Source organism: Hirundo rustica, chromosome 23, assembly GCF_015227805.2.
Source record: "Hirundo rustica isolate bHirRus1 chromosome 23, bHirRus1.pri.v3, whole genome shotgun sequence".
In the NCBI taxonomy this organism is placed as follows: domain Eukaryota; kingdom Metazoa; phylum Chordata; class Aves; order Passeriformes; family Hirundinidae; genus Hirundo; species Hirundo rustica.
In genome coordinates this window covers 5138626-5160058 of record NC_053472.1, presented here as the reverse complement: position 1 = coordinate 5160058, position 21433 = coordinate 5138626, and the positions used below count along the sequence as shown (strand labels likewise).

At 67.5% G+C, this 21433-nt stretch overlaps 2 protein-coding genes across 3 annotated transcripts; both read right to left on the bottom strand.

The window, feature by feature from the left end:
* Window positions 1–1151: 1151 nt before the first annotated feature.
* On the bottom strand, window positions 1152–5251 carry MFRP (membrane frizzled-related protein). Its single transcript, XM_040085166.2, is given in 14 exon segments — window positions 1152–1784; window positions 1875–2002; window positions 2093–2227; window positions 2618–2748; window positions 2896–3044; window positions 3189–3265; window positions 3396–3521; window positions 3641–3752; window positions 3754–3772; window positions 3855–4098; window positions 4176–4343; window positions 4657–4785; window positions 4961–5072; window positions 5152–5251. Coding segments are annotated over 14 exon segments (1809 nt in total). The 5' UTR covers window positions 5206–5251; the 3' UTR covers window positions 1152–1559.
* A 1839-nt stretch (window positions 5252–7090) lies between these two features.
* Window positions 7091–20975, bottom strand: USP2 (ubiquitin specific peptidase 2). 2 transcript variants are annotated; one of them, XM_040085169.2, is made up of 13 exons: window positions 20734–20975; window positions 16421–17175; window positions 9766–9816; window positions 9410–9533; window positions 9060–9171; window positions 8868–8978; window positions 8652–8716; window positions 8458–8561; window positions 8298–8378; window positions 8104–8182; window positions 7892–7999; window positions 7583–7703; window positions 7091–7485 (listed from the first exon to the last, which is right to left on the bottom strand). In XM_040085169.2, exons 2-13 carry the CDS (start codon window positions 17132–17134, stop codon window positions 7398–7400), a joined length of 1758 nt encoding a protein of 585 aa, XP_039941103.1. In that variant the 5' UTR covers window positions 17135–17175; window positions 20734–20975; the 3' UTR covers window positions 7091–7397. The 2 variants fall into 2 exon arrangements, with proteins under 2 accessions (XP_039941103.1, XP_039941104.1); XM_040085170.2 differs by lacking the exons at window positions 16421–17175; window positions 20734–20975 and adding an exon at window positions 12255–12596.
* Window positions 20976–21433: the final 458 nt, after the last annotated feature.

Sequence of the window (21433 nt, the reverse complement as noted above, 5' to 3'; positions counted from 1 at the left end):
GGAGAGCGCTGCAAACAGCCCGGCCGAGGGAGAGGAGGCACAGGCTGTGAACCGCCGCAGCTGGACACGGCTGGGCACCCGCACAGGATGGAGGGGAGGAAAACGGGGAAAAACGGGCAGCAGAGGGAAAGGAAACAAGGAAAAGGCTGAGAGGGGGAAAATCCAGAGGAGTGGCAGAAAGAAGAGGGAGCTGTCAGGGTGAGCGGGTGCCCCGACTGGCAGCAGAGCCGAGGCAAAGGGGATGGCAGACCCCACACTGCCCGGCGGTGCCAGCCCTGGGAGCACCCAGGGGAAGCCTGGATCCGTCTGGGCGGTGCCAGCTCGTTGGGCCGAGCGTGCAGGGCAGGTGGAGGCGCAGGCAGAGGCAGGGCTGGCCCGGGGAGTGAGAAGCTTTCGAGGCGAAGCTTTCGAGGCACTCTCGGCTTTGCCTTCAACTTGTTCCAGCGCCGGGTGCGTCCAAGGGACACGGTCACACGCTGGCCAGAGGGGCGGGCCGGTGCCTGGGGGTGTCCCTGTGCCCGGCAGCAGCTGGGACATGCAGGGGTGGGCTCAAACCCCCCGAGCGGGGTGCGAGTGGCAGCGGCAGAGCCCTGCTGGCACCAGTGGGTCCTGATCCCAGTGAGCCCAGCCGGGCTGGGGATTTCCCCACACGCTCACGGTGGCACTGCTGGCTCTCTCCTCCCCATGGCAGAGGCTGCAGTGGAGCCGGTGACATTGCCAAATGCTCCTTCCAGAGCCGGACACCTGCGGCCAGGCTGGGTGGTGGCAGGGAGCCGCCTTGTCTCCTCTCTCCCGAGGTGCGAAGGGATTGTTGTTTTTGGCCAGCTGGACACTGGTTTGTGGCCATGGGTGTTGCCAGGCCTGTGGCCACCGGGGTGGCCTTCAGCCAGCTCAGCCGGCTCAGCCAGCAGGGCCACTGCTCTTGGTGGGGCAGGATCCCTTCCCTGCACCGTGAGGTCACCGACTGGACCCCCTCTGAGACCCATCCAGCTCCCTGGGACCCTGCAAGCCCCCAGCCCAGCGAGGGCACAGCCAGCTGCCCACTCTCCCCTGCAGTCTCCCCTGTGCCCCTCCATCCCTGCTCACATCCCCCACCCCATCCCTGCCTTCCCTCCCTCTGCCCGTTCCTCAGTTTCCCCAAGGATCTGGCAGCACCCGCACACAGCCCCCAAATGAGTCACCCTCTGCACTGGGTTTGTCAGCTGCTCTCGCTGTTTATTCTGCTGGTTTGGGGCTGTGGGACACGGGCGGCCCTGAGCTCCTGTGCCTGCAGCCTGGATCACCCCTGCCCAGCCCCGCTCCATTTGGGGAGCGTCAGCCCTTTCCCTCGTGCTCCTCCAGCACAAGCCTTTCCCTGTGGGATACGTCACCTGCTCTCCAGGGAAATGGAGCTGTGGGCAAGCCCGTGGCATCCAGGCATGGAGCCAAGCACTGGGCACAGGGGCTGAACCCAGGGCAGGTGAGGGGCCGCCCCAACACCTGGGTATTTACAGCGGGAACAGCACGGGAGGGACATTTGGGGTGGGGAGGGTGACTTCAGCTCCTCTGCTCCTGCCGGCTCAGGGCTGGAAGCACTCTACGGGGTCGTTGGAGTCGGGCAGGATGTTGCAGTTGATGGGCCAGAGGATGCCGAGGAGGCCGAGGGACTGCTGGCAGCGCAGCTCCGCCGCCAGGCACACGGCCCGGCAGGGCTGCAGCACGCCCCCGTCCGGGGTGCACTTGGGCACGAAGAGGCTGCAGATGAGCAGGCGGAGGTGCTGGTAACACGCCAGCTCCATCAGCGTCTGCGGGACAGCGGGACAGCGGCGTGAGCCCGGCGGGGTGAGGTGGGGTGGGGTGAGGGCAGCCCCGCGGGCAGCCCCCGGGCACCTCACCTGGTAGTCCTGCAGCACCTCGGCGGCTCCCTGCTGGTCCGGGATGGCCAGCCAGATGTTGGGGAAGGAGGTGGCGTTGTAGCCCAGCCCCAGGCACATCTCCACCTCCACGGGCTCGCAGACAGACCCTGCCACAGGGAGAGGGGATGCTGTTGTGCCAGCGGCAGCCCGGGGGGGGCTCAGGGGTGCTAGGCGGGGCACCCAAGGGTGGCACTCACCGAAGGCCGGGTAGGACACCCCGGTGCAGTTCAGCTCGTCAGTGCCGTCGGGGCAGTCGTGCCAGCCGTCACACACAGACTCCAGTGCCCGGCACTCTCCGTTCCCACAGGAAAACTCGGCGGGGCTGCAGGTCTCTGGAAGGGGAGAGGGCAGGCCACGGCTAGGAGCGGGCACGTTCCCGTGCTGACCACCCCTGTGTCTGCTCTTCTTGGTCACTGGCCAGGGGACCTGGCAGATCCAGCTTAGGGAGATCCCAGATTCCCTGCGTTATTTGGGGGAAGCCCTCAGGTTGTGGATCTGTGCAGGTGAGCCCTTCCAGGTCACATCCCCACGGCTATAAGGTTATAGGGTAAATCAGGTGAGGAGGGGCCCCGGGGGCCTCTTGCTCCAAGCAGGGTCGGCTGTGGAACAAGAGCTGTTTTCCCCGGGTTTTTATCCAGCCTGGCCTCGAAGCCCCTCAAGGATGGAGGCGGCACAACCCACCCTGGGCTGCCTCTGCCCCCAGCCTGTGCTTGGCTACCTACTCTCTGTGGCATTGCGGGCTTGGTAGGTGGCAAAGAACCCCTCATCTGCAACTCCCTCGTCCGCCACGAACAGGACGGTCATGACGTGCCGTGAGGAGGTCAGGGCAGGCGGCAGCTGGTGGCCGCAGAACCTGCCGAGGTCATGGCACGAAGGATGGGCTCAGGGGGCTGGCCAGCACCTCCCCAAACCCCGCTGTGGTGGCAGCCAGCCCCGTGCCTCAGTTTCCCCAGGAGAGCCACGGCCCCTGTGTCGGGGTGGCGCAGCAGGCGTCGGGTACCTGCCCATGAGGCTGGCGGTGCCCGTGCCCGCGCTGTCGTGCACCTCCACGAAGTCGAAGCTGCAGTCCTCGTGCGACTCCAGGCTGAAGTTGTGGAAGTGCAGGTCGATGACGTGGCCCAGGGGCACCGAGATCTGCCAGAGGCACAACTGCGGGGCGGGGAGGGGTGGGGGGCAGCCGGCGACACCGGTGAAGCTGGGCAGGGGCACCCCCAGCTCTCCCCGGGGCGGGGGCTGCCTTCCTCCCTGCCCGCCCTCACCCTCACCGTGCCCCCGCTGGACCCCTTCTCTCACCTGCTGGTGTGGGTACGGCCGGGGGTGATTCGGGGTGGACAAGTGCCCCTCCAAGGCGGTCAGCGACCCCCCACATTCTGGAGGGACACACACACACACACAGAGTTTTACCCCTGCCCCTCTCCCTCCCCTCCATCTCCCCGCTCCCCACCCATCCCCGGGTGCCGGGGGGGCTGGGGGCTGCAGGTGGGGGTCTGTCCCGCCCACCTTTGTGTTTCAGGCTGCAGTTGGCCTCGTCGCTCCTGTCCGTGCAGTCGTGGAAGCCGTCGCACACGAAGCCCAGCTGGAGGCAGAGCCCTTGGTCACACAGATGCTCGTCCCAGGCGCAGCTCTCTGCACGGAGCCACAGACACCCAGGGCTGGTGGGGGGTTCGCCGGGCACCCTCCCCTCCCGGGGCTCTCCCCGGTGCCTGCCAGCAGTGGGGGACCCTGGCAGCGCCCTGGGGACTCACTCTCGGCGGGGGCCACGGCGCGGTAGCGGGCGCTGAAGCCCTGGGAACCCACGCTGCTGTCGGACACGAAGGTGACCCGCAGGCGGTTGGAGTGGGTGTTGAAGGTCGGGGGGGGCCACGTTGCCACAAAACCTGGGGGCACAGCAAGGGCTGGCACCGCTCGCTGCCCCCGCCCCGCTGCGCTGCCGCGCTCCCCGGGTGCGAGGGGCCCTACCTGGCGGGGCTCCCCCGAGCTGGGGCAGCGGCTGTGCCGCCGGTGCCCGGCTCCTCGTAGAGCTCCACGCGGTCGAAGAGGCAGGAGGCCGTGCCCTCCACGCTGAACGTCTCCATCCTCAGCTGGATGGCGAGCCCGGCGCCCACCTCGATGCGCCAGATGCAGAGGGCGTTGGGGGGGTAGGGGCCGGGGTAGTTGGGGGAGCTGAAGGAGCCCTCGGGGCCCCGCAGGGTCCCTCCGCAGGCTGAACGGGGCAACAGCGCGGGCATGAGCCGGAGCAGGGCACCCCGGTCCCGAAACGCTGCCCCGCTCGGGACTCACCCGGTGCCGCGGTGCGGGCCGTGGGCAGCCAGCTCTCGGTTGGGGTGGCAGCAGTTTTGGGGGCCGGGAGGTCCCTTCGGATGGGTGCAGTGGTGGTGGTGGCAGTGCCCCGGGCGGGCAGGGCCGTGGCCGGGGTGCCGGCTGGGTGTGGGGATGTCAGCTCTGTGCCTGGGGAAGAGCAAGGACGGCTCAGTCCCGGCGGGGAGGGATGGCTGCGGGGCAGGGCAGGGGCTCAGGAAGCCCACCCAGCCCTGTGCTCCCACCGGCGTGCAGCCCCCCAGGGATCTCGCACGGCTTTCCCAGGGATGGCGGTGCTGCCGCATCCCAGGGACACGGAAATCCCCGCTGCTCCTATTCAGGGGATCACCCTCTCTCCACAGCCGGCAGAGCCCGGGGTGTCCCCTGGGTGCCCCTCTCCCACTCTGAGCCCGTTCCGTGCCCCCCACCCCAGTCAGAGCCGCCTGCCCAGCTCGGCACTCACGGTGGATGATGATGGCGAGCAGGAGGGCGATGAGGAAGAGCAGGATGGCGCTCATCAGAGCCACGCAGAGCCAGGTGAACTTGCAGTCGGCGCGGTACCTCCAGCCGACCTGAGCCCAGAGCTGCTGGCCTGGAGGCGAGGACAGCGGGCAGCGCTGCTGAGCCACAGCGCAGCTCCCGGCACGGCCGGCTCAGCGCTCGCTGGTCCCCACCGCGCTACCGTGTCCCCAAGCAGCCCCAGAGCCCACCACCCGCTCCTGCAGCCCCGCGGGCAGGGGGCTGTGTACAAACCCCCGGGCTGGTACCGAGGCCGTCCCGGCGCGGTGCGGGGCCGCTCCCGTCCTTGTCCGGCGGGTGCTCCACGCCCGGTGCCGCCCGCGGCTCCTCGCCCTCGAAAACGGGGTTGCAGAACTCGGTCTGTGGGACAGCGAGTGCGGGTGGTGACACTCTGGGGACCCGCGGTGTCCATCGGCAGCGCCCACACCCCCAGCCTCACCTTGCTGCCGTCCAGAGCCTCGGGGCAAAGCGTGATTTCGGTGAAGTCTTTCATGGCAGCAGGCGGTTCCCGGAGCAGCCTGGCTAAAATCCTGCCCAGCGCCCCGTGCCCCCCAGCCCCACCGCCAGCTCCTCCCCAGTTGTCTCCATGAGCCCCAGGGCGGCGTGGGGACCCGTGTTGCACGCTCCGGGCGGGGGTGGTGGCAGTGCCAGCTCTACACGTGGCAGCCCAGCGCCGGAGCCCACCCGAGGGCCGTGCCCGCCGTGCCGGCAGTGCGGGGAGCCGGGGCAGGCAGCGGCCCCAGTCCCCACGGCAGGCCCCTTCCCCCTCGCCCCGTTAATCCAGCTCAGCTGAGGATGCCGAGGTCAGGCTCTGGCACGGAGAACCAGCGTCTTAAAGGGGAATGAGTGTTCGCACCCAGTCCTCCGGGAGCCCAGCACGAAGGGACCCTGCTGCTGGGGTCCCCCCACACATGCCTCCTTGGTTTTCCGGCTGTCTCCGGGCTCCTCGCTGTGCAGGGCAGCGCTGGAGGGGCTGTGCTGGGGACCCGGGGCTGAGCGTGTCCCTCCTGCCTTCGCTGGCTGCCTGGGCCCTGCCACCTGCATTCCCGCTGCCCCTTAATGCCCGTCTCCGTCCCTAAGCAGGGGAGAAAGGGGCCATTGTTCAGGGGTTTTCAGGGAACAGTGTGGGCACCGGGGAGCTCCGTGGGGCTGGAAAGGCTCCTCCTGCCCCCAAGCGCTGCCACCTGCATCCCCATCTCCCTCCGCTCCAGGCGAGCCCCGAGTGCTCCCGCTCCAGACCACGCAGAGACGAAACACACGCACCCCAAACGCCCTGTTCAAGCTCAGATTTATTCCTGCACGAGTCTCCCTTGTATGAGACACTTCCCACCCGTCTTGCTTACACAGTAAACAAGCCACCTGCCAAGCAGCACCGCTGCCCCAGCCCAGCCCCTGCGGCGGGCAGCCCCCCTTTGCCATCCTGCCCACCCTGAGCCCCGCTGGGATGCCCCGGGCTGGGCAGGATGCTGCTGCCAGCGCTCAGCCCGTGCCCGCAGGGCAGCGAGGGCGAAGCCGGCCGGGTGTGGGTCGGATGGAGCTGCCTCCGGGGCTGGGATGGTGCCCGCGTCTCCTCCCGCTGCACCTCAGGCAAGGCAGGACGGGGAGGAGAATAAATTAAAGGCTAAAAAGGCCACTGGCATTTGCTAGCTGGAGGACAGAGCAGCAGAGCGCGTCCCCGGGCACCCAAGGAGGGGCTCCTGATCACAGGGAGGAAAAGAAAGCCCCGATTGCAGATGGTCCCGGAAAGCCACTGTCCTCCCGTCCCTCTCCCGCACAGGTTCCTGTGCGACCCCCACGGCCCCCCGCTCCCCTAAATGGTTTAAGGCACCGTCGTATGAGGAGGCAGGTAAAAACCTACCCGGAGCAGCCCCCGGCACGAGTCCCTGGAGAGGCAGGAAGCGGCGGGGGGGCTCCAGGCTGAAGCGAAGTCCACTATAAATACATATAAATTCCACAAAACGTTGTCCTCCCTCGTGTCCGTGAGTCTGGGCTCGGGCTCAGGCTGCTTTGAGGAGTGTGTGTGGGGCAGCTGCAGGGGATGCGCTGCCTGAGACGGGATGGAGGCCACCGGAGCGCTGGAGTCCTTTGCCAGGAGGTTTGGAAGCGCCGGGAGGAGGTCGGGAGCAGTTCACGAATCCTCTGGGACGGCCAAGCAGATACAGCAGTGGCAAGAGGCCAAGGAGGCATGTGTCAGGCTCTGCTGGGTCCCCAGCTCTGGGTGCTGTCCCAGGGGAGCAGAGGTCCTGGTTGAGTCAATGGGACAGGTGGCCCCATTCCTGTAGAGTCCCTTGCTCAGGATTTTTATTACACACCAGAAACAAAATATAAACAAAAACAAAAAAACAAAAACCAAACCCAACCAAAAAACAAAAGAAAAACACGGAAAAAAACGGAAAAAAAAAAAAAAAGAAAAAAAAAAAAAGAAACTAAAACCCCGAGGTAAAAATCAAATGCCAGCAATCAGAAGGCGCCTGAGCTGCCTGAGCCCTGTCCTGTCACGAGCTGCCCTCCTCTGTTCGGAGCTGGGATGTCCTTGCCCGGGCTCTGATCCTGGCTGTCCCCAGCCTCCCTCTGCAGCCACCTCGGGGGCGTCTCCTCTTCGCCTCCCCCTCGCTCTGGGGGGGCCGAACGCCCCAGCCCTGGCGGAGCCGGCTCTGAGGGGTGGCACGGGGGGGTCAGGGCCGGCTACATGCGGGAGGACGGGCTGGCCAGCTCGTAGAAGAGCAGGTAGGCATCGCTGCTGCGCACGTGGCTCGAGGACATGGGGGTGACGCTGCAGGCAGGGGAAGAGGAGAGCTGTGAGCGGCGGGGATGGGATGCCCCGGGCAGGGGGGGGTGGTCCCTGCTCGTTTGTCCCACCCCAGGCTCACCGGGAGTCGTTGAAGGTGTGCCACTCGCTGGACACGGGGCTCTTGCAGTAGGCTGTGTAGTGTCCCCCCATGGTGGTGCCCGAGTGGTTGGAGACGGCGTAGAGGTTGTAAACGGCGTGGTCTGTGGGGAGCGGGGGTGCTGCTCAGCCCTGCTGCCCCACAAAGCCCCACCGAGCCCCCCACCACGCCAGCGGCTCCTGCAGCCTGGACTCCGTGCCTCCCGCCCCTCTCCAGCTGGGGACGCGAGGAGCCCGGGAGTCACCGGGAGCTCAGGGCTGGGGTCAGAGGCATGCGGGGGCTGGGACTCACTGCAGCTCTGCGAGGCGAATTCCCGGAGGTCCAGGTCCTTCAGCGGGAAGTTGACGAAGGTGGTGAGCTTGCTGCTTCGTATCCTGGCTTCGGAGAAGCGCTTCAGGTCTGGAGGGTCATGTCAAGGAGCCAAAGGGACAAAGAGGAGCCTGCAATAACCCATCTCTCCTCCCACAACGGCCCCTGTCCCCGTCCCTCTGCCCGAAGGATACGAAGCACCAGGATCTTGGGGAACTTCTGGATGCTGAATTTTTTTGTGCACCTTGTCCTGGCTTTGCAGCGACAACACGTCTGTGGGAGGCAAACGGCACAAGCAGGAGGCTGAGGGCACTGCCCACGGTCCTGGCAACACAATCCCAGAGGGGAAGGGGCCCAGCCTGCCCCAGGGAGCCCCCCTGCTCCGTACCGGTTTCTCGTCCCCATCCAGCACATCCTCTTTGGTGAAGAGCCGGAGGCAATCCATGAGCGTCACCTCCCCATAGCTTTTCTGTGGGAGTGCAGCGATGGTTAGGGACAGGGAGTGTGGGACAGCGAGTGTGGGTCAGGGATCCTTGGGGCTCCCTCACCTTGGGGATGGGCAGGGACAGGTCCCAGAAGGGGTCGAAGGCTGTGGAGCAGTAGCCGCACTCGGTGCAGGTCAGAGAACTCTTCAGCTGCCCAACGAAGAGGTCTGGTGGGGTGGGACAGAGCAGGGTGAGACCCCCGGTTCCCTGCCCTGCCCTCAGCCCAGCCCTGTGCTCCCTTCCCCAGCCCTGCTCACCGCTGATGCGGCTGTCCTCCCTCTCCTGGTACCTCCTCCACATCTGCCGGCTCTTCTCGTCGTCACTGCAAGGACGGGGACACGGCGGGGCACTGAGAACGGCCTGGGGGACAGCAGCCCCGCCAGCCAGCCCAGAGGGACCCGTGTGGCCGCTGCCCCTGGGCTGGCCCCGCGGGCAGGGACCCTTTCTGGGGCTCGCGCAGCGCCAGCACTTACGGGAGGTGATCCAGGGTGTCGGTGCTGGCCCGCGGCCGCACCAGCACGCGGTTCACCTCGCTGTGCAGCCCGTCCAGCAGGAACCGCAGGAACTCCTGTGCGTCCTGCTGGCTGCAAGACACGGGGCACGGCCAGTGAGAGGCTGCAGGGGGCTCAGCTCCCCCCACCACCCTGCACCCACCCCCACCTTACTTGTAGCCGACGAAGCGCGGGGCGTATCTCTGGATCTGCGTCTTGAACTCGGAGGGGCTCACGCTCTCGTTGGGGGAAGAGGTCCAGAGCAGCTGAATCAGCTTTGCAAACTCTGCAGGTAGAGAGGCGGGTCAGCAGCGGAGGTGGCACGGCCGTACCCCCAAGGGGACAAGCTCAGGGCCACACTCTGCGGTCTCAGGGCCTGATCCTCCACTGGCCGGGCGCCCAGAGGAGCATCGAGCTCCGAGTGGGGGTCCTGCAGGACGTGGGGTGTCCCAGGGCTGTGCTGCAGGGCTGTGCTGCAGGAACTGCTGCAGGGAAGCCCCCGGGGGCCGGGGATGGGCAGTTACCTGACATGAGCGCCGTGCGCATGCGGCTGTTGTTGTTGAGGTCCCGCAGGTACTGGTTCTGCAGGCAGTAATCCCGCAGCTCCTTGGTGTTGCTCAGGCACTGCAGGATGGAGTTCATGAAGCACTGGGGGAGGCACAAGAGAAAACCATGGCAACGGGAAGCAGAGGGAGGCAGGCCGTGGTGGGGGACACCTGGGGCGGACAGGCACAGGACCGGGACGAAGCCCTGAGGAGCAGGAGAAGCTCCTCCTCAGGCAGCACCGTGGGGAGAGGGTGCAGGGTGAGGGTGTTGGGGCCAGGGGGAAGGGACAGGGCTCCCCCTGCCCCACAGATGAGCTGCTCGGGGATGCACTCACTGTGTTGCCGAGGTTCCGCAGTCCGGTCAGCCCCTGCACGGCCTTGGAGCTCTGCAGAGAGAGGGAAGAGGGCTGGGAGGGTGGCAGGCTGGCCATGCCTGCGGGCAGCCCAGCGAGGCCATGGTGCCACAGAGCTCCCCGTGCAGCAGACCCTTGGGTGCCAGCAGAGGCCCCATCCCGCTGTGACATCATGGGCAGAGCCAGCACCGAGCAGCTCTCAGGGCCGAGGGCCTGGTGACAAACCATGGACAGCCTGCCCCGTGCTGCTGGCCCAGGGCAACGCACGGGGCTCCGAGTTCTCCGTGCCCAGGACTGCGGGTCAGGCTGGCTGCCTGCCATGGGGACACGGGCATGGCACAGCCCTATGCCTGCAGGAGGAGCACAGTGCCCTGGCACTGCCCATCTGCTTCACGCCAGGTATCCATCCCCTCCAGGACACCCCGCACAAGCGCAGCCCAGACTTTGGCACAGCTGTTTTGCAGGATAAAGTCCACCCGGGAAAGTGCAAGCCCAGCCCTTGTGACAGCCAGCCCTGGGAACGGGGCTGTGTGCCCGGTGGCGCCTTCGCAGCCCCTCGCTGCACCTGTGCCATGGGCTGGCAATTCCAGGTGCTCCAGGTGCTCCCCGAGCCAGGAAAAGCAAAGGTGGGCACGGGCAGCTGGATGCTGGGGCTGGGAAGCTTCATCACTCTTTGGTGGAGAGACACCGAGAGCACAGAGGGGTTTAGGGGTGCCACCACCCCTCTCCCAGGATGCTGGTGGGGGGCACTGGTGGGAGCCCAGGGGTCCTGCTCCCAGCCCTGCACAGGGGAGCAGCAGGATGAGGCTCTGACAGGGCCTGCAGGGTCAGACTGCTGCTGCTGCTCCCCCAGATGCCCAGGGTTTCAGGATCCTTGGGCAAACGCCCCAGCTGCCCACCTCAGGCTTGAGGAGGAGGAGAGGAGGCAAGAGGAGGGGAGGGGGCCCAGCAGCTCCGAAATAGCAGCAGCTGGTGTGTGTGTGTGGGAGGTGCTGAGCACCCAGCCCTGACAGCAGCCCAAAATAACCTAGATCCAGTTACACGCGCTCCTTAGCGACGGCGCAGGCATCACCCACGGCGGCAGGACCGGCACCAGCGGGGACCCGGCTGCCCTGTGTGGCTCTGTCACACTGACCGGCTGCCCTCCGTGCCATCGGGTGCCCCCGCAGTGCCCAGAGCGTGGGGCTGTCCCCTGATGTGGCTGCTCACGGCCGTCAGCGCCGGGGCGTTGCTGTCCAAAAGCGCCAGGCAACCCCCAGGTGCTTTTTTTGGGCTGGGGGCAGGCTCGGTGGGGGACGGGGTGCCAGCAGGATGTGACCGGTCAGTGCCACGCCACGGCCGGAGGAGCCGGCCTGGCTCTGCTCCCTGAGCAGATGGCGGCAGGAGAGGTGGGCCCGTGCCCCAACAGCCTACGTCCATCCCTTGGAGGATGTGAACTCCAAGGCCCAGCTCGTGCCCCCACACCGACCCCAGGGAAGGTCACGGTGCCAGGGGGGAGCAGCCACCCCCGGGAGCTGTCCCAGCCATCCCCACCAGGACGTGCTTGTCCAGTCGCCCTGGTTGGGCAGCTCCCGCCGTGTGCCAAGAGGGACCGGCCAGCCCTGCCCGTGCGGGCGCAAACCTCCCCACAGATCCTGCATTCCCCCACAGCCGGGTCCCAGGCTGTCCTCTCGGAGCCTGGAACAACCCCAGGGGAGGGCTGGAGCTGAGGAGGGGGTGTCAGGTGCTCCCCTAGCGCGGCACAAGCCCTGTGTGCTCCGAGGTGTGATCTCCCCCCCCCCGGATTTCCCTCCCCTGGGTGACTCAACTCCAGCTAATCCCCCTCTCCCGTACAGGGCTTTATCTAGGACACGACATGCTCAGAGGCAGTGAAGGAGAGCTGGCTCACGCGGCGCGGCTGGGGACTCCCCGAGGCTGCACCGCAGGACGGGGACAAGGGACAGGCGACGGGGACAAGGGACGAGATCCGGACCGTCCTGCCCCATCCGGGTCCGCGTGCCAGGAGCCTGTCGGGGCAGCAGGAGAACCAGAGCAGCCAGACTTACATAAGTGCCCAGACCCTGCCCTCCTTGCCCCTTGCTCTGCCACCGCTGCGGGAGAGATCTGTCCCGGCACCGTGGCTCTGGGGACAGCCGAGTTCACTCCGATGACACCGCCAAGGGGCTCGCTGTGTCCAGCGGACCCTTCCCTGCGGTGGGACACGGGGACCCGGCCAAGGTCACCGCAAGGGCAGGGCTGGGCGAGGAACCCAGGTGTCCTGACACGTGCAGTTCACCTGCTCCCTGCCGTCCCGCGGGACACCGGGACACGCCGTCCCCGCGGGCGGCCGGGAGGGCACCCACCCCCGGGCGCCCATCCTCGGGCACGGGGGCCGGCACAGGGCACCCCACGCTCCCCAGGGAGGGCAGGGGGTGCCCCCTTCTCTGCCCCCAAGCCGGGGAGGGGGGACGGCGGCTGCGGGCGTCTCGTACCTTGGTCTTGTTGAGGACGAGCCCGACGAAAGTGGAGACCAGCAGGGACCCTGGCATGGAGGTGCGGGGCCGCAGCTCCTTGTGAAGGTCGGGGAGCGCGGGGGGCTCCTCGGGCAGCGTCACCGTGTAGGAGTCCCTCATGGTGGCCCCGGCGGGCACCGCAGGACGGCGGGGAGCAGCCTCGGGCAGCGGGGTGCCGGGGTGCGCCGGCCGGGCTGCCCTCGCCCAGGGCCGGCTGCAGCCGGGGGCGCGGGCTCGGAGCCCCCCGTGCCGGGCGTGCGGGGCCGGAGCCGGTGCCGGCTGCGGGGCTGACGGCACCTGAGCGGGTCTGACATCAAATGGGTGGAGAGGCGGCAGCCGGGCTCGGTGACGGCTCGGTGACGGCTCGGTGACGGCCGGCCCCCGCGCACCGCGTGGTACAGCGCGCCCGGAGCCAGGGGGGCCCGCGAGGGGCGGCTCTGCCCCGGGGACACGCTCCGGAACGGGGCCGCCACACCGCCCCGGCTCCGGGGCGCTGCGGGGGGACCGCGCTGGCCCCTCGGCATCTCTCTCAGCGGGGCTCCCCGGACCCCAACACCGGCACCGTGCGCGCAGCGCGGGGGCGGTGGGGAACTGGGGAGAGGCGGCAGGCGGAGGAGCGCCTGCCCCCCCAGTGCTCCCCCCGTGCTCCCAGCTCGGCGTGCCCAGGGCTGGTGGCACCGGCTGTCCGGCCCCGCTGTGCTCCGGGCAGCCGCTGGGCAGGCAGCGGGGCTCCCCAGCTGCGGGTTACTCGCCAAAATCGCCTCGGTAAAAGTGGGACAGTCCCACAGCATGCGGGTGCAGGGGGTGCCTGTACCCAGAGAGGGGCTGCGGGCTGCCGGACAGGGCCGTGGGGCTCCCGGGCATGTGCCTTTCCTGCGATGCCAATGCCAGGTTCCCAGGCGGTGGCACTTTGGGGGGAACCCCCCTCTTTGGGGGATGCATTAGAGCTGAGCTCGGAGGACATTTCAGTGCCTTGCGCTGGGGAAAAACTCCCCGCAATTCCTCCGTGGAGCAAAGACCCCACCTGGTGTCTCCCCTCGGTAAACTGAGGCACGGCACGGGCAGGGCTCCAGCTCTTCTCCTGCAGCAAGGGCAGATGCGGAGACTGGCAGCGAGCCCGGGTGTCCTGCGTCCTAGTCCTGCGTCTCCCGCTGCTTCACCCCTCTGACCGCGGCAGGACGAGCGCCCGAGCCCTGCGCCTGCTGTGCGTGCCCAGGTGTTTCTCTGCCTGCTCAGGGAAATTTCCACGGGCAGCCAGGGCCGGGAGTGCGGTTTGGGCTGCTCTGACAGGGCCACAGCCTCCAGCCTCACCGAGGCGGCTCAAACAGAGCCTCCTCTCTTCCTCTGGAGCGCCCCAAACACCCGAATCCAGAGGCTGCTGAATCCTGCCGGCTGCAGATGCAGCGTCCCTGCGAGCAGAGCTCGGCACAGCCGGCGGAGGGGCTGGCTGGGGACGGGGGGCGGAGGGAGGGAGGGAGGAAGGGAAGGAGACTATTTTTGGCACCAGCAAAAAATATCTGAGGAGGCATCTTGCAGCGTTATTCATCTGCAGGGCCAGGGCTCTTTTGCATCACAACAGGAGGCCTGTCGTAATCGGGGCCTGGGCGTGCTCACGCGTGTGTACATGTACACACCCCGCGCTGTGTACGGCGTACACACACGGGGACGCGGTGTGCACGCCGGGGCACACACCCCACCGCCCTCCTGCAGCCTGCGAGGGAGGCACGGCCTGGCCGGGGCACAGCTCCCCAAAACAATCCAGGGCTCCTGCCGCCCTGCCCGGCAGCGCGGGTGGGTACCGCGGGGGCAGGATGGGCACTGGTGCACGGCCGGCGCCGAGCGCCGTGCGGGGAGCTGGGGCAGCTCTCCCCGTGGGGATGCGCCGCGCTGGCCGAGCCGGTTCCGTGGCGAGAGGGCGGCTCAGCCACATCCCGTGTTGAACCTCGGTGCCCCGGTGCCATCGAGCGCTCCGGTGCCAGGGACCGAATTCCCCTCCGGAGAGCGGCGCGCAGGCTCTGAGGGCGAGGCTGGAGAGGGAGAGAGAAGGGGACACCCGGCGGGACGGCATCACCCAGAGCCAGGTCCCTGCCCTCAGCTGGCCCCTCGGCAGCGGTGACCTTCTGCCACGGGCAGAGGTTGCCACAGGCCCGGTTGGCACCGCGGCTGCAGGCAGGGCCAGCCAGCATTGGCTGCGGGCCAGGGACGTCAGCTGCTCAGGATGGGACTGCGGAGAGCTGCCGGCGGTTTTGTGGGTGGCCCTGGCCTTCTGACCCTATGTACACCCGGGGTGGTTAATGGGCCGGCACAGCTCCAGGCCTGTCCCCCACCAGCCTGCCCTTCCCGGGAGCCAGCACGGCCCTGCAGCCCCTTGCTGAAACCTCCACACACCTCCCCTCGCCCATGGGGTGGTAAACTGAGGCACGAGGTGATGGTGAGGGTAGGAACACACGGAGACTCCCCCACTTGCGGCTGCGAACCCCTGTGCGTGGCGGTTTCTGAGGCGCAGAGGCAGGAGGCGGCGGTGGAAAAAGGGATGGGAGGAGGCGCGGGGCCAGCCCCGCTGTCGCCTGGCTGCGTCAGGAGCAGGTGCTGCTGACACTGCCCTCGGGGCTGGGCAGTGGGGCAGAACCGATGGCAGCTCCGGGGCTGCAGCCTGCGCTTGTTTCCGGCACCCGGCACGGCCGCAGGCACTCAAGTCTGCTTTACGATCGGGACATTTGCTTCCCGGCTTGGGAAAGGGAGGAAATAAACGACAGCAGTGGAAAATAGCAGGTGTGCCCATCAAAGCACCCAGGAAACCTAAGGCAGTGTCACTGACCCTGCCTGCCCTGGCATGGGTGTCTGTCCCAATGCCCTGTGCCCCCTTCGCCACCCATCAGCCCAGGCTGTGCTCTCGTGCAGACCACAGGGCTGCGGTTGGGGACCTGCACAGCATCCCATGGGAGCAGGCTGGCTCCCCACCACAGCAGTGTGAGGGCACATGGGGTGGGCATCCTGCAGTGGTGGATTTTGTGAGAGCCAGTGGCTGCGGCAGCCGCTGGATCCCCCCCTTGGTCCCCCCCACCGGGGCCTGGTGTGGGAAGGGGAGGCTGGAATTCCCTTCCACAGCACTGATCCTCCACTGCTCTGACTCCCCAGCCTGCTCCCTCACCCCAGGACTGGGGGCCAGGCATGGGGCAGGTGGGCACAGGGGGTCCCACAGCACGGCAGGGCACTGCTGAAGCTGGTTCTGTGGGGGAAGGCACTTGAAGGGATGTGGAGCCACTGGCTTCAAAGGGAAAGATTGGTGGGGGATCCTTTTCTGCTTCCCTGCGAGCAGGACAGGACTTCTGGCGGCTCGGGGGATGGCGGGGGGACAGAGAGGCAGGGAAGCAAAGGGCAGGTCAGACCACGGGTGAATGCAGGGTGACTGCAAAGACAGCGGGAGACAATGCAGGCAGAGCCTGGTCAGATCTTGGAAGGAAACCTGAGTGGAAAATTACCAGGCTGCTCCCCTGCACGGGCTGCGTGTGCGGTGCCTGCTCCCGGCCCGGGGCTCTGGGGACGCTGCAGCGCCGATGGGGACGTGGAGCACCCAGGAGCTGCCAACACGTGTGGGTGCCGTGGGGAACCCCCTGCTGCCACGCAGGCTGGGCCACAGGGCCCCAAACTGGCAGCAGTGGATGGTGCCAGGGAACTGGCATCGAGTCACCGTGGCAGAGCCAGCACCAGACAAACCAGCTGTGCCAGCAGGATGAGTGCCCAGCCTGCCCATGTCACCTTCCCTATCTGGGATGAGGCAGCAGGAAATCCTCGTCAGCCCCACACGGCACAGGAGCCGTCACCTGCTGTCACACGCACGCAGAAAGCGCGGCGGGCACAATCCTGGGCACGGGCTGGTCCTGCCTCCTTGGGGAGCGTCCCCTGCGGGCACAGCCCCTCCGAGGACACCGGCCCGCCCGCACACGGCTGCCTCAGCAGCTCAGCTGCGACTGCTGCGCCAGCAAGGGCATCTCAGAGGGTCACAGGCAGAAACCGAGGCACGGAGCAGCGCGCTCAGGTTCCCAGGCGGAGCGCGGGTGCCTCTGGCTCCTGAGCTCACCGCAAGCACGGCCCACATCCCCCCCAGCACAGCTCTGTCCCCAGCCCCAGCCAGCCCCGCGTACCGTGGGGTCCTGGGCGGACACGTCGCAGGGATCATCGCTCCTCTCGCAGGGCTGGCTGGCACAGCGGGTTCCCGAGGGTGGCAGGGTGGCCTGAGAGGGGCTGAGGTGGCCGCTGGACAGGCTGCCGTGGTGGCTTTTCCTCCCGTAGCTCTCCAGGTAGCCGCGGACGTAGTCGGAGTGAGCGGCAGCCTGGTAGAGACCCTGCAGGTTGCCGAGCTCGGGCCGGCTGCGGGTGCTGAGCGCGCCGGCCGCGGGCAGGTAGGTGCTGTCTGAGGTGTGCAGCCCCGAGAACTCCCGCGCCAGGTCCGAGTGGCTGATGGATTTGTGGCGGCTGAGGGGCGCCGTGGAGGGCAGGTAGCCCGTGGGGCTGCCGGGGCTGCCGGTGAAGGTGTAGCAGGAGCCGCCGCTGAGCCCTGCTCCGGCCGGCCGCGGCTGTGCGCGGATATACGAGGGGCTCAGGCGGATGCTGGGCTCGGGGTACAGCCGGCCGCTGTCATAGCCGCTGGTGGGGGACAGCCCCCCGGCGTGGTGGTAGCGGGGGGAGGGCAGGTAGCTGGCTTTGAAGCCGATTTTGTCGCTGTCCGCGTAGGGGGTGGACAGGGAGGATCCATAGGAGCTGTAGGAGCCGTAGCCGCCGGACACTTTGCTGTAGGTGGTCTCGGTGTAGCGGGAGGAGTCCACGTATCGCTTCAGGGTGGAGGAGAGCTGGGACATGCTGGAGGCTGGGGCGCAGCGGGTTGTCCTGGAGGCATCGGCTGCAAGGGGAGAGCCCAGGGATGAGCTTCCCCGGTCAGCACAGCAGGGCACCCACCCAGTAGCTCCTGCCTCCCCTGGAGACCCTGTGAGACACAGGGGATCCAGGGGCTGTTGGTCACAGCTCCTGCCACCTGCCAGCCTTCCTGGAGAGCCTGGCACAGCAGGACCCGGCTGGCAGTGCCACCCCATGCCCCCAGGTCACAGCCAGACATCCCCACAGACACCGAGGGCAGTCACCTCTGCCCCAGCCCTGGCATCCCTGCCACATCACCCGTCCCACTCTTGGGGCTGGAGAGATGTCCCCAGTGCCTCCTCCAGGTGGGAGGCGGTGGCCTGGTCCCAGGATGATGCTCAGGCCCAGCTCTGGCTGAGACAGGCAGGTGGGATGGACCGATCCAGCCAGCCCAGCACCTTCCCCTGGTTACTGACCGGGAGCGCTGGGGCATGGCGAGGGGCTGGCATTTCAGTGAGAGGGAAACTGAGGCAAGGTCAGTCAGCATCTGAGCAGCTCTCCTGTGTCCCTGCCGTGGCTGTGCCCCGTGAGCCCCCAGCAATGACTCAAGCCTAGAGTCCTCCTGGTGAGGTGGCAGCCGTGCCCCTGCCAGCCGGGCAGAGCCAGCGCTCGGTCCCCAGATAGAGCTGGTGGCTCCCACAGAGGGCAGGAGAGGAGCAGAGAGACAGGGACAGAGGCCCCCAGAGCACACACAGAGCCACCCCGGAGCAGGGACGGGGCAGGGCGGCAGCCTCAGACCCCAAACACAGCCCTCAGGTGGCAGCCTCAGTCCCCAAACACGGGCTGCCAGGATCTGGAGGAGAGTTTGCCCTCAGCACCCACGCTGGATCCCTACCTGTGCCGGGGCTGTGGGTGGCACTGGGGCAGGCAGGAGCCCAGCCGAGCTCCTCTGCCCCTGGCGCTGCTGGTGCTCAGCTCCCGGGGTGACTGCTGTCCCTTCCCTGGCGGGACAGTGGCTCATGTGGCTCCGAGAGTCTCCAGTCACCCGGGAGATGACCCTGATTCAAAGGCTTTTCCCAGCCCAGCCGGGGCGGGCTCTGGCGCGGCTCCAAGCCAGGAGGTGCCGGAGCTGTGCCTGGCCCGTCCCTTGCACGGCCCCGGCAGCACCGAGGCTGCACCCGGGCTTGGGGACGGGCGCTGGATCCCGGCGAGAAGAGCGGGTCGCTCCCTGCCCGGCTCTGGGGGACACAACCTCCTGCCCAGAGCCCCGGGAGCTCAGCGTGCAAACGCCCCGGGAATGCTTTTAGGAGAGGGCGGCGAGAGACAGCAGGCAGCCCCCGCGGGCTCCCGGCAGCCTGGCTTTGCATCCCGGGCGCTGCCGCGATTGCCCAGGGAACAGCATCCCACAGCGGAGAGGGAAATATTTGCAAGCGGCAGCGAGGTGGAGCGCACAGACCTGTTTGGGGACGGAGGCTGAAGGGTGAATAATCTGCTCCCAGGCAAGGGCTCCACCAAACAGCCGGCTCTTCCCAGCCTGGCCCTCACCAGGAGCGTGGCTCTGCCGGCCGGGATTTGACACGGACAATGGGGAATTTCGCTCAGAGGGAGTGGGACCCCGGCCAAGGGACTGGCACTCGAGTGCCAGGATGAGAGTGACGGAGCCCCTGGGCTCCCAGGGAGCACATGCCTGGCCGCCTGCCCTGCCGGGGCAGGGAGCAGCTTGGCACAGGGGCTGCCCCTGCTCACCACCTCCGCGCCAGCAGAGATGATCCTGGCCTGGGACAGTGCCAGGACAGCCCCACGCCACCGTCCCCTGCCAGGTGCCCACGTTCTCTCCTGGCACCAGCAGCACCAGGAGAGCAGCAGTTTGGGAAGAGGAGGGCAGCGGGTGCTCCTGGCAGCAGGACAGGTCTCCACGGGGCTGCCCTGCCCTGGGGATGCGGAGGAGCCGATGGAGGGATGCAGGGTCTGCGCAGGCACCGGCCCCAGACACGGGAGCTACCCCATTCCTTGGGAAGAGAGGCCTTACCACGGAGGAATGTCACATCTGCCAGCCTTGCCTGTGCTTCCAAGTCCCCGTGTCACATCCGAGCGGACCCCAGGGCGGCGGGAGAGCGGAGCGTGCCAGGAGCCAGAGGAGCTGAGGGGGTGTGAGAAAACCCCGGTTCCTCCCAGCGCTTCCTGGGCTGCCTGGCCCCTCCCTAGCCGTCATTGTGCTGAGCTTTCCTGCTGCCTGGCAAAGCCCTGCGGCCGGCGCGGCTGAGTCAGGCCTCCTGCACCCTCATCATCCTCCCGGGGTGTCAGGGGAAGCTGAGGCACAGGAATGTCCGGTCTGTGCTCACGCTGCTCACGACATGGGACAACATGGGGCTGCTCAGGGTGCTGGGGAGTCCTGCCCTGGCCTCCAGCTCTGGAGCCTTCCCAGTGGGAAGCTCAGCTCAGAGTCAGGAGGCAAAACCTTCACTCTGGAGGCAGAGAAGCTGCTCCATCCCCAGCTGCCTGTGCCCGGTGGCAGGTGTCCCCTCTGTCCTGCCCGTGCCCGGTGGCAGGTGTCCCCTCTGTCCTGCCCGTGCCCAGTGGCAGGTGTCCCCTCTGTTGTCCTGCCCGTGCCCGGTGGCAGCTGTCCCCCTCGGTGGCCGCGGAGCCCCGGAGCTGGCTCAGCTCAGCTTACACAGCGCTGGCTCCAGCCAAGGTGTCACAGCACAGCTGCTTCTCGCTTACGCAGGCTCGGAGCTGTGTCCCCTGTCCCCTGAGACACAATGTCCCAGCCTGGAGGTTACGTGGGAGCTCCCAGGACTCTGCAGTGGCGGTGGCGGAGAGGGGACTCTGTGTGAGGCGCCCTGCACGTTCCAGAGTACAAGTGGTTTGGGGCTGAGGGGCTCTGTGTCCAGCGGGTCAGGACACCTTCCTGCCCGTTCCCCAAGGAAAACAAGCACAGAACCCCTCCAGGTATCCATCTCCCTCCAAGAAGGGTGACCCCGAGCAGCCCTGGGGGGAAGGTGCCACAAAATGTTCGCTCCCTGGAAGGCACTGGAGTCACCCTTAGTGGGCAGATGGGGACTGCCGTGCCTCTGTCACAGCGCTGCCCCCCACCCCCCGAAGGGACAGGCCCTGCCCAAGGTGACCGATCCAGCCGGGACAAGCCTGCCCAGGGCCCTTCCCCTGCCAGCCCTGGAGCCGAGAACCCTCCAAGCTCACAGCACACGGCCGGGAGTCATCGCTCCGGCCCGGCTCAGGGCTGCTGACACATCCCCACCCTGCGGGTCGCTGCTCCCGGGCCACCCCCAGGCAGCGAAACCCCAAACCCACGGGAGACGCTGATCTAATACCCAGGGCGTGAGTTGCTGCTTTGACGTCTGTGGGTGGCAAAAAATAAAAGAAGGGACCCTCGGGCAGGCGGCTCTGCCCATCCCGGCGGACGGGGAGGGTGCCGGGGGGCGCGGCTCAAAGCCAGGATTTTGTGCGTGAACTCCGAACCTGCTCCCCGGAGAGAGAAAACCTCTCGCCCGTGGTTTTATCCAGCCGAAGGAAGAGCGGGGCAGTTTCGTCCGTGTCCGTGTCCCCCTCCCCGGGGCGGTGCCCCCACGGCACGCCCTGCACTCACCTGCATGTGGCGCGGGTGGCCCGATGGCTGCTCAGGGCACGGCGAGGGGCCACCAGCCAGGCATTTGGTGATGCCCTCGGGGCTGATCCTGAGCTTCCCTCGGCACCGCAGATGGGCGATGTGGAGATGGGCAGCAGCCGAGCCCCTCGCAGGGGACGGGACAGGACAGGACTCAGCCCCTCCACCCTGGGAGGGAGCGCGGTGGCCGGAGGGGGCCGAGCCCGAGGGCTGTGGGGCCACGTAAAAACACCACCGCAGAAACCCAGGGCTCAGGTTACCAGCCAGATAAATATAGTGTCTCTATCTGACCTCACAGGGCGCTGAAATGCTCCTCTCGCATTCCAGCCTGGGGAGGCTTAAAGGGGACGTGAACCCGGGGGGGGCTGGTGGCCCACGGCAAGGGGGTGCCGGGAGGGGAGGCTGCGGGGGCAGCGGGGGCTGCGGGGACGGAGGAGGACGGAGGGTAAGCGGGAGGAAGGGAGAGATTTGGGGAGGGAGGTCGAGGTCCAGGAGGGAAAGGATAGAGGGAGGGTTAAGGGACGGAGCGGGGTGGGGACACAACTTGGTGTGTGGGGGGCAGGGGGGCACAAAAAAGGGGTGGTCGTGGCTTCCAGCCGGGTCTGGAGTAGAGCGGCAGGGCGAGGGGAGGAGTTGGACTGGGTTTTGCCCCTCTTGGGGTGAGCTGTAGGGAGAGAGCCCC

Coding starts and splice junctions, on each gene's coding strand:
- USP2 (XM_040085169.2), bottom strand. CDS start 17,134: ATGTCCCAGCTCTCCTCCACCCTGAAGCGATACGTGGACTCCTCCCGC. Junction 8,562..8,651: donor GGAGGACAGCCGCATCAGCG/GTGAGCAGGGCT, acceptor CCACCCCACCAG/ACCTCTTCGTTGGGCAGCTG. Junction 8,000..8,103: donor CCCCAAGATCCTGGTGCTTC/GTATCCTTCGGG, acceptor ATGACCCTCCAG/ACCTGAAGCGCTTCTCCGAA.